Raw genomic sequence first — 14583 nt, forward strand, 5'->3', positions numbered from 1 at the left:
AGGTCCCAACCTGCAACCTCAAGCCCAGTAACTCAAACTATTCTCTCTATTCACCTCTCTCTATTCTCACCAGTGATTGGTTGTAGCCATTTTTATTTAACCCGTGGTTTTAAATTGTGGAGTAGGGTTTGCACAACAAAGGCTGGTGTACATGGGAATTTGCTCATCTTGGGGCAACCATCTTGGGATACAGAATTTGGCATATGAATACAAGCAGCACCAGCTCAACCCCTAACACCCTATGTTAAAGCACTCAAACACATGACTCTATGAGGCCATTCCTATTCAAATCACCACAGTGCCTACAGCATGCCCTCACATCGCCTTAACACATGGTGCGTTGTGTCGTCTCACACTATCTCAGAAGGACAAGGACCATGTGCTGGTTGGGCTTAGGCTTATGTCAACTTGACCCAAGCTAGAGTCATCTGAAACGAGGGAACCTCGATTGAGAAAATGCCTCCATAAGATCCAGCTACATCCATTTTCTTAATTAGTGATTAATGGGTGAGGACTCAACCCATTGTGGGTGGTTTCATCCCTGGCTGGGCTGGTGGTTCTGAGTTCTATAAGCAAGCAGGATGAGAAAGCTATGAAGAGCAATGCGCTAGTAAGCAGTGTTTCTTCACGGCCTCTGCATCAGCTCCTGCCTCCAGGTTCCTGTCCTGTTTGAGTTCCTGTTCTATCTTCCTTCAATGGCAGACTGGAGCATGGAAGCACAAGCCAAGTAAACCCTTTCTTCCTCAGGTTGCTTTGGCCATGTTGTTTCATCATAGCAATAATAACCCTAATAAGACAGACGGTATAAAAATATATTTTGGAAGGGACAGAGAAACTATATTTGCCTAACCTCTATTATGTATTAAGATTATTACTTCGTATTAGTTACTTCTGTTAATCTCTTATTATACCTAATTTAGAGACTGAGTTCTGTTATAGGAATTTATAGGGAAAAGAACCACAAAGTTCACTACTATGTAAAGTTTTGGGCACCCACTGTGGGGCTTGGAATGTATCACTCACAGATAAGAGGAATCTGCTGTGTTTGGTCAGATATTATACTGTGTGACTGGAGTTTGATCCCCTCAGGGGGAACCCAGGACAAAACGCATACCTCAGACTTATCTCATACCAAATTGGTCCGGGCATTTGTGAACCCGTTCCATAATGCCACATGTCGGGTGAAGCTGTCTGTGGATACTTTATAGCCACTCTTATGTTGTTCTGCAGCAGGCTAATAGACACTGAAGGTAGGAAAGGAGGAGAAGAGGAAGAAAACAGCAGGTGGGACACTGAAGGATGGAAAAGCCTGAGATCCCTACAAAGTTCCAGGGAACCGGGTGGTGTAATGAGAGCTCCTGCTACCCTGAAGGTGGCAGAGTCCAGTGAGCAAAGCATGGCACCCTTGTGGGAAGCGCTGCCTCATGAGTACACTGTTTGAAAAAGTAGCAAACTCAGGGGGTCTCAAGATTTTTAACAGTCAAAGGAGAAAGCCCTTTCCTCCACTCCGTTATGCTCTGCTGATGCCAAATGTGGATATTATCTGCCATTGTTTTGAATGCCACCTGGCTGTCCTATTTATTATTCAGCATTAAGATCTGTTCCTGGAAGTTAGGGGCTATAGGTGAAAGATTCTGCCTACAAGACTCCCACTTCCCCAATTGAGTACCAGTAGTCATTGGCTACCCCAGCTTCTCTGACACAGCTATGAATGGGCTGTGGTTCAATATTTCACACAGAGCCATGTGGCAAAGGCTGGGTCTTGCGGTAGAACTACCACACAGCATCTAGGACCTCTGGGTGCACAGCCTTGTGGAGGCCTTTAGGTGGGCATAACGGTTGAGACAGGGTCTCACTACATAGCTCTGGCTAGAATTCTAGGATTCTCTCTGTAGACCAGACTGGCCTTGTACTCACAGAAACCACCTGTCACTGCTGCCTGGGTGTTGGAATTACTGGAATTAAAGACCTTGGCTACCACATCAGCCTTCATTTTTTTTTTTTTTTTACAGTTACTATTTTCTCCTTTTATTTAATGAGCAATAATCTAACAAACAATGAATATCTAAACTGACTTTGGAACAACCTCACTATATAAAGCACAGTGGTATGAAACTTGTACAAATAGGACTGGTAAATTTCCACAAATACTGAGGTTAAGGGTGTGCATAACACAATTCTTCATTCCAGGCTGTAAGGCCTGGACTGGTCAAGGAGCTAAGAGATGGAACATGGAGCTGGGTTCTATGTCAGAATAAGCCAGTCCTCCGAATTGTCAAAGTCTTCAAGGATCCTTTGCCAGAGCTCCTCTGCAGATGGACCTGAACCTTGAGCATCCTCTGGGGCTTGGGCAGCAGCTGCAAGGCCAACTGGAGCTTCAGCTACTGCTACATCAATCTGGGGATCAACTGCTACTAATGGAATAGAGTCTCCACCTGTAACAAGGGAATGGCCAACAAGCACATCTTCCTGACTACGCCTGTGTCCATCACAGGCCTGATAATGAAGCAGAGAAGATTCATGGCTGTAGTTGAGTTTGGGAATGGAATCCACATCAAATGTGCCTGAATACACGGACTCTCCATTCTCGATGGCAACAAGAGGTATGGAACCAGGAAAATGAGTTGACTCAAAAACAGCATTAGAGCTTCCAATTGTCTCTGGTGGAGCTTCTGAAATATTCTGGGTATTTGTCTTCTTGGACTTAGCCCGCTTGTTCTTGAACCAGGTCTTGATCTCTGTCATTGTCACATGAACCAATTCTGCCAGCTCCCCAACTTTCTTCTTGTCTGGGTACTTGCATGCATCAAAATGTTCTTGCAGCAGGCGCTTTTGTTCTTCAGAGTATACCGTGCGTTCTTTTTGAACCTTTCTTGAAGCCACAGAGCAAGGTTGATTGTTGCCATATCTATCTGACAGTGCCATAGGTCCAGGAATCCAGAGAGTTGCTGTAACTTGCTCAATTCTCTGTCTGTTTTCCATCAGGTTTCATTCTAATGAGTTTGTAACATCTATTCAGTGACACTAGGTACACTGTTCTTGTAGCATTAACCTCCAGAACTTTTTTTTTTATGATTTTAGAAATTGTTTTATTTTGTGTGCATGAGTGTTTTGTCTGTATGTATGTACATACTCTGTATGCATACCTAGTGCCTGAAGAGGGAAGAGGGCATAGGATTCTTTGAAAGTGGAGTTACAGACAATTGTGAACTGACAAGTGGGTTCTGGGAGTTGAAACTGGATCCCCTACCTTGTGCCAACTAGTTTTATGTCAACTTGATACACACTAGAGTCATTAGAGAGCAGGGATGCTCAATTCAGAAAATATTTACATAAGATTGGCCTATAGACAAGCTTGTAGAGCATTTTCTTAACTAGTGTTTGATGTGAAAATGCCCAGCTCAGTGGTTCTCAACCTTCCCACTGCTGCAACTTGTTAACAGTTCCTCATATTGTGGTGACCCCCAACCACAACTTTATTTTCATTGCCACATTAGAACTATAATTTTGTTATTGTTATGAAACATAATGTAAAAGCTGCATTTTCTGATACATTTAGACTAATCCTGGACCCTTAAATGGGTCGTGACCCACAGACTGAGAAACATTGGCCTAGCCCATTGTGAGTGGTACTACCCTGCTCCTTCTTTCTATAAGAAAGAAGGCTGAGCAAGCCATGAGGAATAAGCCAGTAAGCAGCACCCCTCCATGGCTTCTGCATCAGCTCTTGCCTCCAGGTTCCTGCCCCCTTTTAATTCCTGCCCTGACTTCCTTCAGTGATGGACTACCATGTGGAAGTATAAGCCAAATGAACCCTTTCCTCCCCAATTTACTTTTTGTCATGGTGTTTCATCACAGCACTGGAAACCCTAACTAAGACAGGTTTCAAGTACTCTAACTGCTGAGCCATCTTTCCAGCCCCTAACCACCAGGACGTTTTCATTTTGCCCAAGGAGCTGCTGAACAGTAAGTTCCCACTTCTCTTTTCCTTGCAGATTCAGGAGACAATCCTTCTATTCTCTGTCGAAATGAGTTTGGCCACTTTTACAAGTGAAATATTTCCTCCTTCGTGACTGACTTATTTCACTTAGCACAGAGTTCTCAGGATTCCTCCAAATTGCAGCACAGATGAAAATTCCCTTCCTTTTAAGGTTGACTAATATTCTGTTCTCAGCCCACACCATGTTTTGTTTATTTATGGGTCAATTCCACTCATTGGCTACAATCAACAATGCCGCTGGTACCTGACTCAAGCCTGGCCTGCTCATCACTTTAAAGCCAGTACTTGGAATTGATGGTGGGAAGCAGGTTTATTTTAAGGGTCGCATCCTGGAAGATGGAGGGGTACCATCCATAAACCTCTATTTTGGAGGACTCAGGCATAAAGGGCTTTTAAGGGGAAAAAAAGATGGAGCAGAGGACAGTGGACAGGAATGCCATGTGTTAGTAGGGTCTTTATGTTATCCAAGGACATGTGTCCTCTTTTCTTTTCCTTTTTTTCCTGGTCAGATCATTCACAGACCTCAACTACCTGGGACCAGTCCCCATGTGTGCCTTCTTAAAACTTTTATGCTAGTTTTCTGAAAGGTAAACCTACAGAAATTTACATGCCCCATATTAGCTGTTACATAGAACTAAAGACCAAGGGGGTGCACCATACATCCTGATCTTATTTTACGGTTCCCAGAAGTTCTAGTTTCTGTAAAGAGTATTTAGCAATTAGTGACCTTGCAGTTTAGGTTACAGCTCCTCCTTAGAAGTTAAAATGCTGGCACAGAGGAGAGGAAGTATTTAAGAGTCATGAGTATGGAAGAGCATGGTAGGTGTCCGCATACAAGAAGTGTGTGACTCACTGGGCTTTCGAGTGTCCCCAGGTCTCTCTGCCAAAATCTACAGCAAGATCACCATCACCAGCTGGAATAACATGCCAAGACAGACAGGTTCTCTTCCTATGAGGCATGAGAGGACATAGGTTAACCTGAAGGAACACTGCATGGTGTGGTTCATAAAGGCCTGTGGCAGGTCCTGAGCTGGACTCCAGCAATGAGTGCTGTCACCTATGGCTGGCTTAGGTGACAGCAGCCTTCCTTTGCCCAGATGCTGGGAATTATTAGTTACTTTTCTCAGAGCCGTGACCAAACAGCTGACAAGAAAGAACTCAGAGGGAGGGAAGATTTATTTCACTTACAGGCACATGCACATCAAATAAATAACAAAAATGTATATAATATAATAAAATATATGTAATAATAATAAAATATATTATGTATGTAATAATAATAAAATAATAATGTATGTAATAAAATAAAAATACATATGTAATAATAAATATGTATGTAATAATAAAAATAATAATAAAAATGTATGTAATAATAAAAATGCTTATGAGTGCTAGGCATGGTGGTGCATGAATTGGTGTCCCAGTACTCAGTAGGCAGAGAGAGGTGAGTGGATTTCTGTGAGTTTGAGGTCAATCTGGTCTATCCAGAGATAATGAGGTCCTGTCAAAAATTCTTCTCCCTCTTCCCTCCCCCTCTCCTTCCCTCTTCTGTCTCTCAAGTGTTTATATGTGAGTATGCACATGCCATAGCATATGTGTGGAGGTCAGAGAACAACTTTGGGAGTCTGTTCTAGGTTTCCACCACTGAGGGTCTGGGGATGAAACTCGGTCTCAGGCTTGTCCGTGTCCTTGCTACACCATCTCATTGGCACATGATGGAATACTTTTCCATGGTACAGTAAGCCACATTTATTTGTTTATAAGTGGGCATTTGTGTCATTTTTTTTCTCAATCATCTCTTTTAGTTTTTTCTCCCTCCTTTATAAGGCATATTGTTCTCCACTGGTTGTCTGAGTATATTGTGTTTTCTGGGAAAACAAACATTGGCCAAGCTTCCCAAGAAAGTATGTCCTGGGACATACTTTAATGTCCCAGTGACTATTCATTTCCTGGTTATTATACCATCTCCAATCTGAATCAAGTGGAAGAGCTTTGAATCACCAAAGTGCTCTCATCCTTCAGTGCAGAGAGATTTCTAGAAAAAAAAATTGTCATTACTTTATGTTTTCAGCATTTCACAGACTCTAAGAGGTCATCCGATCCTTTCCAAAGCCCACAGGAATCCTGCAGGAGAGCATAGCAGGCTAGAGATGTCAGTCTGAGACTTGACAAGAGGCAGGCATCCCATTTGGCAGTCAACAGGAGTGTGACTATGGACAAATTACTTAACCTGCTGAGTTTCCGTTTGGACATTATCAAATGAGCCTGTTATTTCATAGCACTTCTGAATTTGCTGGCAGGAGTCATTCTACAGTGTGGCGTGGTGCAAATGCAAGCCCCACTTCCTATCTTGCCCGCCCTATCTCCCGGGAACAGAAGAAAGGCCTGGCACATGATAGTGGTGACCTCAGAAGAAGCCACATCAGCGTGGAAGGTCCTGAAGACTGACATACTGGAGGTTCATGACTGAAGAGACACAATATTTCAGATGTAGCTCTAAAATCATCTTGGCCTATCTTTAGCTTCCTTAATAGCCATTTGCTACCAACCTCCACATCTGCCCTGACAGCTAGACAGCCCTGACCACTAGATGGAATGTTTGGAATATATTGCTAAACTTAACAGGCCACTGGCTTCCTCCAACCCTAATGCTAAGGGTATTAGAAAACAGCATGCTAAACCCACTGAAGAGGTTTTCCAGTACTGTATTAGTTGTCTACCTGTTGTATACACCCATGTATTAGGTAAATACATTGAGTACATGTATTAGGTAAATGTCTTTACAACCTTGTTTTGTTCTCTGACTATAAATGTGACCTTTTCCTCAGTGGAACATGCTGTTCAGGGGAATCAGAATGTCCTTCCTGGGCCATAGTTATATTGGGCACAAAATGTTGGGCTGTGTTGACTCTCTTTGGAACAGGAGCCATGTTTTCTTTCTACAGTAAATGAGGGTTATAAACAGCCCTGTGCTGGCGACATAGCCCTAGAATCTCATTTTAGATCTGTCCCTTCGGAGAGCCTTCATATCCATTCTTTCTTCATGACTGTTCACACTGTTTATCTTCATTAACAGGCATGTCTTAAAACACTTTGAAAATTCCTTCATTTATTATGCTGCAATTATTTGCTTTAATGCCTTAATTTTTCAAAATCACATGGGTAGGTGGTGGTAATGCACATGTCACTGTGTTTGTGGAGGTCAGAAGACAGCTTGCAGGAATTGTTTCTCTCCTTACTCTATGTGGGTCCCTGGACTGGAACTTACATGGTTAGATTTTGAGGTAAATATCTATACCCTGACCTATCACTCTGTCTCCTTAATCTGTCTTCAGGACCAAAGGAAGTGTGCATGCCTACTGTGCTTTCAGCAACACTTACGGAAGCAGCACTATTTATTCCTGAGCTTGGTTCAGAGAGGGATGGCAGGTCCAGGAATACAACTCAGAGGGTGGAGGGGACTCACCTACAGTGCTTGAGGGCCTAGGTTCCATCCCTAGCACCACAAAAAAGGATGGCAACTGGCCCACAAGTCACAGAGGATAGTAGTTCACTTGATGGTGAGTCCTTGTGTGAGTGTGCCTGAGTATTTGCTGGTGTCTGAACATAGGATTTCAGACTTCTCTCCAGAACTGGTCAGAACTTCCTAAACTTTTCCATGATAGATGTTTCCTTTTGGTTTTTCGAGACAGGGTTTCTCTGGGTAGCTCTGGCTGTCCTAGAACTCACTCTGTAAAACAGGCCTGCCTCAATTCAGAGACTCAAGCTGCCTCTGCCTACCTAGTGCTAGGATTAAAGGCATGGGCCACGCCTTCACTACCTGCTTTGGTCCCTCCCTCTTCCCCCTCTCCCTCTCCCAAAATATGGTCTCATTACATACATACGTAATCAAGCTAGTTCTTGAATTCAATCCTCTTGCTTCAGTATCCTGATACGGGTGTGCTGGGTTTGCAACCTGTACCACTTTGTGCAGCATTGCTTCCTGATAGGGTCTAAATTCCAAAGAAACTTCCAGAAAGGTAGGAAGTCTAGCTGGGCGAAGAGAGGGGGGTAAATAATCAAGTTTAGGTCCTTGTTTCTGAACTTCAACGTGGGCACACTATTAATTATGGGAAGAGGGAAATAACCATGTGGCAGGACTGCCACAGGGATAATAACCAGCTAAAAACAGTCAAAGGGAAACGGAGAAGGGCAGGAGCAGTCATCTCTCAATGCGCAGGCGTAGTGGAACAGCTCAGCACTTCCCTCCTCGCCCCGCCCCGTCCCCTCGCTAGACCCCGCCCCCTCTCGCCTGACCCGGCCCCTCTAGCCCCGCCCCATCTCCTGGGAGTCACCGGACTCAAAAGCAGTCAGCTAAGACGCCGGGGCGGTTCTTTTGACGGTGGGGCGGGGCTCCTGCGCGCTGCGCAGGCGCAGAATCTGGGTGACGGGTCAGGTGACCCGAGGGGCTTCTGAGTGAGTTTGAGCAGTTGACTTAGGCCGTTCTCTCGGCCCAAAGTCTCCTCAGCAATGGCGAGTCAGTCGCAGGGCATCCAGCAGCTACTGCAGGCCGAGAAGCGGGCGGCCGAGAAGGTGTCCGAGGCCCGCAAGCGTGAGCTCCGGGACGGGGCGGGATGTTAGGCGGGGATGGCGGCTAGGCCGCGGGCGGAGGCCGGGGGACCGTGTCGGGGCCAGAAGCCGTCCGGGCGGTGCCTGGAAGCCGCGAGGCAGGACCACAGGTTGCCTGTGGAGACGGTAGTGGGTTAGTCCTCTTCTCGGGGTGGAGGGCGTGAAGTGGGCCACCCCACAGAAACTGCTCCCATCTGATCCCTTGCTTCCGGCTGCGGCCCACACACGGGAGCCACAGCCTCGGCCGTCGAGTCTGCGAACCTAAGTTATCCTGGCCATCTCTCCTCTTCTTCGTCACTTTAAACGGTTCTCCCAGCCTCTCTAACCCGACCCCCGTCCATCTTTTCCTTCAGCACCATAGTTGAACGCCGTGAGTTCATGTGGCTACCTAACTCGGTCATTCCTTCCCGCCCCCCCGAGAATGTACTAGAGAGGTGTTCAGTTCATCTTCATCACAGGGTATTTCATGTTCCAGCGGAGGCGCACGTACCAGTTAGGATGTGTGTAGCAGTGAAAGGCCAAGGTTGAGATGGACAAAGTGGCCAGAAAAGTCAGTTTACCACATGTGTAACTGGGACCAAGGAGTGGAAGAAGCCAATAATATTCAGCAACTCATTTTTTCCCCACTGCAGTCACCTGCTTAAGAATGCGACTATAACTTTCGCCACACCTTTCCTTCCACTCAGCACTTCTCATCCCTGCAGAATAGAACTGGTATTTCATAATGGATTAAAGGAAGTGTTTTTTATCAATCAGGCCTTTGTATTCTCTAAGAATGTTCCTGTGAGATATTCTCTTCCAGCTGTACTGTGTTGCTGTGAATCCTAAAGGCAGCTTCACTTGTGTCCCCCCAAGCATTTGCAGATCGTTTGCTCTGATGATTAGTTTTGGATCTCAGAATGTAGGCAGCAATTCCTCGTTCAGGATTTTTCCCTCACTAATGCTTATTTTTAATGTAGTGTTATAGTAAACTGTTGGTTTACATGGCCCCCGCCACTAGAATAAGCTTTTGGAAACTGGAGACTGTGTCTCACACAGGAACTTTATGAGTCCAGTTTTCCAAGGTAAGCAGACACTACATTTACTCCTATTTTTTGCAGGAGGGAAAAATGAGACTCAGAAGATGTTTTGACCAGACTCTGGGTTGAGAGGCCTTTCTCATGCAAGGAATTTTTCTTAGTATAAAACTTGTAGTACACATATCTTACGTACTGCTGGCAGGCTGAGACCTCTCAGAGATCCGCCTTCCTCTGCTCCCCAGTGCTGACCTGAGAGGCACGTGCCACCATGCTCACCCCCAAGTAGACTGAAGTGTGGCTCTGGTGGGAGTTAGGCGATTCTTTATTTGCAGGAGATGTTTTCTGTGAGAATGCTGGGGGTAGTGAGAAAGAAGCCGTTTTCTTCTTAGGTGGCTAGAAGACCTGTGTTGCCATGCTCTTGATCCAGAATTTCCAGAATGACTTGTCAGTTTGTCCAGTGATGATTCAGCAGCAGTAGCAGGTGTATGTGTTGGGAATTATGTGAGACTGTTTGGAGGAAGTGCAAGAACAAATACTTGGACTGTGGTGGGAATGACCAAGTTCTTGGGAGATTTTAAATCTTGCTTGGCTGTAAGCGTGTATGTATCAGACAGCTGTTATTGCTGAATGAGTTTGCTTTAGAGGGGTTAGCTTACAGCCAACTCACATTTTCATCTTTTCAGTGGTTGGGAAGAGAGGCATTGAAAAGAGCTGAAATTTGAGAACTATCGTCTTTCTTGATTTGTGATCACACTTGACTTGCTCAGTTAAGAATTGGGAAGGAAGCTGGGCAGTGGTGGCACACACCTTTAATCCCAGCACTTGGGAGGCAGAGGCAGGTGGATTTCTGAGTTCGAGGCCAGCCTGGTCTACAGAGTGAGTTCCAGGACAGCCAGGGCTATACAGAAAAACCCTGTTTCAAAAAACAAACCAAAAAAACAAAAAAAACAAACAAACAAAAAATTGGGAAGGAAAAGCAGTAATCTCAGCATTCAGAGGCAGAGGCATGAGGATCATCGAGTTCGAGGGCACCCTGAACAAGATCCAGAGCAAGTTCCAGGACAGCCAGAGGAATCTTGTCTCTAGAGACCAGGAAAAACACACATACACACAAAGACTGGGAAGGGACAGTGAATGTTGTAAAATAATCAAGCCTGAGTTTTTCATGAAATCATTACTTTGGTACATTTCTTGTGAAACAAGACCCTGGCTCCTATTTGTAAGGTCTGAGAAACATATGATTTAAAAAAAAAAAATTAGGGCTGGGAGCAATTACACATAACTCTAAGGGAACCAGATCCCAAACAGTAGGATCCCAGGTTTGTGACCAGCACAGGCTATATAAAACCCAAAAGGAAGGAGGGAAAAAAATAACTCTGTGGACTGGATGTGTTATTGAGTGGTAGAATGCTTGCCTAGTGTGAATACTTCCCTGCACTGGGGGTTTGTGTGGTGTGGTATGTATTTATGTTTGTGTGATCTGCCAAATTATGTTTATCCAGTAGTATTGATTTTCAGGAAAGTATGTCAAAACAGCTTTGAGGATGTTTGCTAAAAGGCATTGGTAGTCTTGTTAGGACTGGTTCAGGGAGCTATGGGAGTTGGGAATAGTGAATTGTGAAATTACCTTGGAGTTCCTGAATAATGGTTGGACCATGGATGCCTTTGATTGACTTGGTTTGGAAGAGGTCTTTGGCTTTACATGTAGCCCATGTAGCTGATAGGGGAGGACTATCTGTGAAGGATTGGCCTTAGAGCAGAGGAGTGACCTGAAATAAGTACTATGTTCAGTATAGGCTTGCAGAAGTAATCCTTGGGGAGTGCTGGGAGGGACTGTTTCAGACAGCGCTGATGCCATAGACATTACAGGTCCAGAATTCTCCTAATCAGGGACTTTGATAGGTTCAGTTGATAATATATCCAACAAAGCTTGAATTTTAGATGAGTGATGCATTTTGCTATAACCTATTTAGGTTGATCTTCTAGAACTCTCTGTTGGTGACACTGGGCATAGTAGTACATGTCATTAATCACAGCACTTGGGAGACAGGCAGGCAGATCTCTGAGTTTCAGGCCTATTTGGTCTATTCATAGTGAATTTCTTTTTGTGTGTGTGTGAGCAGAAACTCAAAGCAAAGACTGTTGACTGGACGGACTTGTGGTCTGACAACCTGGAGACTTTGCCAGTCTGTGTTAAACTGGCCATCTTCAGAGACCAGAGAGGCCAGAGCCCCTGTTTCTCCTCCCTTCCAGCTGTGTGTGCTCTGGCACAGCATTTAGCATTCTCCCCCATAGTGGCTTTGCCTCTGCCACAGCCCTGGTGCCCAGTTTGCAGGATTATGTCATCTCTTTCCTTAGCTGCATTTTAGGTGATACCCTTGGAGTACATTAGTTCTCAGCAAACTCTGAAGAGAGCCTGCAGTAACACAGCTAGCTGTTCACTATTTGGGGTGAGGAAGAGCTCCCCAGGTGGCGGTCACCTATCTTATGTCAGCAGGTTTTTAATATCTTATTAATGAGATTGAGACTTTGTTTTCACAGGTTTCCTTTTGGGTGTGTGTGCCCATGTGTACAGTTCTGGACTTTGGACTGAGGGCCTCTTACACTGCTCACAGCTCTAAAGAACATTCCTGTTTTGTCTCCACTTAAAGACTGGAGGCAGAACCTACGTTGTTGTTTAGATCTGCATTCCCTCTTTCCTTTGTACTTCTCTGGTGTTTAAATTATTTTTTTTCTTGACTGACTGCTAAAATTCATTATCAGTGTCTACTTGCTGTTCTGCCTTGAGACACTTCTTGATGTCTTTCTCTCTTTTGAAAACAGGAAAGAACCGGAGACTGAAGCAGGCCAAAGAAGAAGCCCAGGCTGAAATTGAACAGTACCGCCTGCAGAGGGAAAAGGAGTTCAAGGCCAAGGAAGCTGCGGTGGGCCTCCTTCTCCCTCTGTTTGTCTTCACTGTTGCCTTCCTTTCTTGTGCAGATCTGAGAAGAGCCATCACAGCTTAGAGCTGCTAGTGCAGTTTTGAGAGATTGGGGGTTTGCTTGGTTTTGGTGGTATAGGGGAGTGACTCTTTGGCTTTTGCATGCTAACAAGTTCTCTATCACTTAGTCCCTATTCCTACCCTGTCCCTGTTTATTGTATGGCTTATCTCTTGGGATAGTCACATTTATTTACTTACTATATCAAATTCTAACTTTCATTTATTTGTTTCGCATTCTTAGAAGTGCTGGACATATGTTACCATGTTAGATGCTGGCAGATCAAGCAGGAACAGCAGTTTTCATCCATGTCTTCATAGAGTTTAGCTTACAATAAATCCTACAAACCTATAGTTGTGAACACTGCTGTGGCAATCTAAATGTGCTAAAATGGGACCTGCCTGTCAGTATAGTGTAGAGATCTATTACTGTAGTAGGCAGCTGTGATTCATAAAGTGATGGACAGAGACAGATCTTGGTGTGAGAAAAGGATGCAGAGGAACTTGTAGAAGTGGGAAGGGAGAGCAGAGCTGTGTAGTGTCCATACAGTGGTTCACAGTTTATCTGCCTAGTTGAACATCCAAGTGAAAGATTTGAGATTGCCCTCATCTAAGTGTTGAGGGCATTGGATCCCCTGGAGCATGAGTGTACATGGTTAAGAACCACCATGTGGGTGCTGGGAACCAAACTGGGTCCTCTGCAATAAATGCTAACATCAGTGATATTGTTGTATTGTTTGCCTATAAACTGCATATTTTATGGTCATATTGCTGAACTATATTCTCTTATATAGATGTGTCATAGTTCATAATCACTTTCAGTTGTTAGATTATATGTATGCACATGCATGAAGTTGCTGGTAGTGGTGCTACTGTTGCTACCGGGGACTGAATTAAAGTCAGTCATTGCTGTGTTTGTTTTCTATTTTTCCTCTTGTGCTTAAGCAGTTCTGTACTACCTCAAGTAGCTGGGATCACAAGTGTGCACCAGTGTGGGCGGTACCATAGTTGTTGAATCTTTAGGTTGATCTGTGTATAACAGTGAATGTAGTGTGCTTGGTTCGTCACATAGCTTTACGCACAGGTTACTATGCTTGCCACTGATATGTTGCATTCTCTTATTAAGGAGCTGGGGCTTTTCCATAGGCCAGCAAGTTGCTTGTTAAATGATTCAACTGGAGAATCTTCCTGATGTCCCCTGTATCCTGTCTCCTCCCCTACAGGCACTGGGGTCCCATGGCAGCTGTAGCAGTGAGGTGGAAAAAGAGACCCAGGAGAAGATGACCATCCTCCAGAACTACTTCAAGCAGAACAGAGATGAAGTTCTGGATAACCTCTTGGCCTTTGTGTGTGACATCCGACCAGAAATCCATGAAAACTACCGCATAAATGGATAGGAGGCAGAAGTGCCTGCTCTGTGGGTTGGCCTGAGATATGCCCTCCATAGAATTGGAAACCTCCACAGAGCTTGAGTTCTGCTCTGGAAGGCATTAAATTATTTCTCTATGCTGTTGTAGGATCCTTCACTTTTTGAGAGTATCAAATCTAGCTTTTTGTACAGACGTTTATTATGTATCTGAAGTTTCATCTTATCTTTTATGTCTTTAAGGAGTGTATGTCACCTATTTTCCTGTGTCTTCATGCAAGTAATGGGTATTAATGTTGACTTTTTTTTATTAGTCTAGTAGAAAAAAAATTCTTTGAAGAAAGAAAGGGAGTAAATTGTTCCCTTTTACTTTCTTAAAGGTCAGGGGCGTTATCTATGAAAAAGTAGTAAATAGCTATGTGTAACTCCTATGAAGAGCAGCCAGCCTTATAGTACTCTATCCTGGATAATTTAGGACAGTGAATATGATATGCTTGTTCCAGCTGCTGTTAGTGTATCCTAACCCCAATCACTAGATGCTAGGACTCAACTTGTTACATGTTATTTGATGTGCTTGAAATCATTTAAAAGTAAAACTTTGTCTTGCCTTTCA

At 44.3% G+C, this 14583-nt stretch overlaps 2 protein-coding genes across 2 annotated transcripts; one reads left to right on the plus strand and one right to left on the minus strand.

Annotated features, from left to right (window-relative positions):
* Positions 1 to 2244: 2244 nt before the first annotated feature.
* On the minus strand, positions 2245 to 2982 carry LOC116095256 (paired box protein Pax-6-like). Its single transcript, XM_031376742.1, has one exon. It carries the CDS (start codon positions 2980 to 2982, stop codon positions 2245 to 2247), a length of 738 nt encoding a protein of 245 aa, XP_031232602.1.
* Positions 2983 to 8361: 5379 nt separating this feature from the next.
* Atp6v1g1 (ATPase H+ transporting V1 subunit G1) lies at positions 8362 to 14583 on the plus strand. Its single transcript, XM_031377644.1, has 3 exons — positions 8362 to 8591; positions 12451 to 12551; positions 13828 to 14583. The coding sequence occupies exons 1-3, from the start codon at positions 8510 to 8512 to the stop codon at positions 13999 to 14001; spliced, it is 357 nt and encodes a 118-aa protein (XP_031233504.1). The 5' UTR covers positions 8362 to 8509; the 3' UTR covers positions 14002 to 14583.

The sequence above is a fragment of the Mastomys coucha genome, unplaced genomic scaffold (genome assembly GCF_008632895.1).
Source record: "Mastomys coucha isolate ucsf_1 unplaced genomic scaffold, UCSF_Mcou_1 pScaffold18, whole genome shotgun sequence".
Taxonomy (NCBI): domain Eukaryota; kingdom Metazoa; phylum Chordata; class Mammalia; order Rodentia; family Muridae; genus Mastomys; species Mastomys coucha.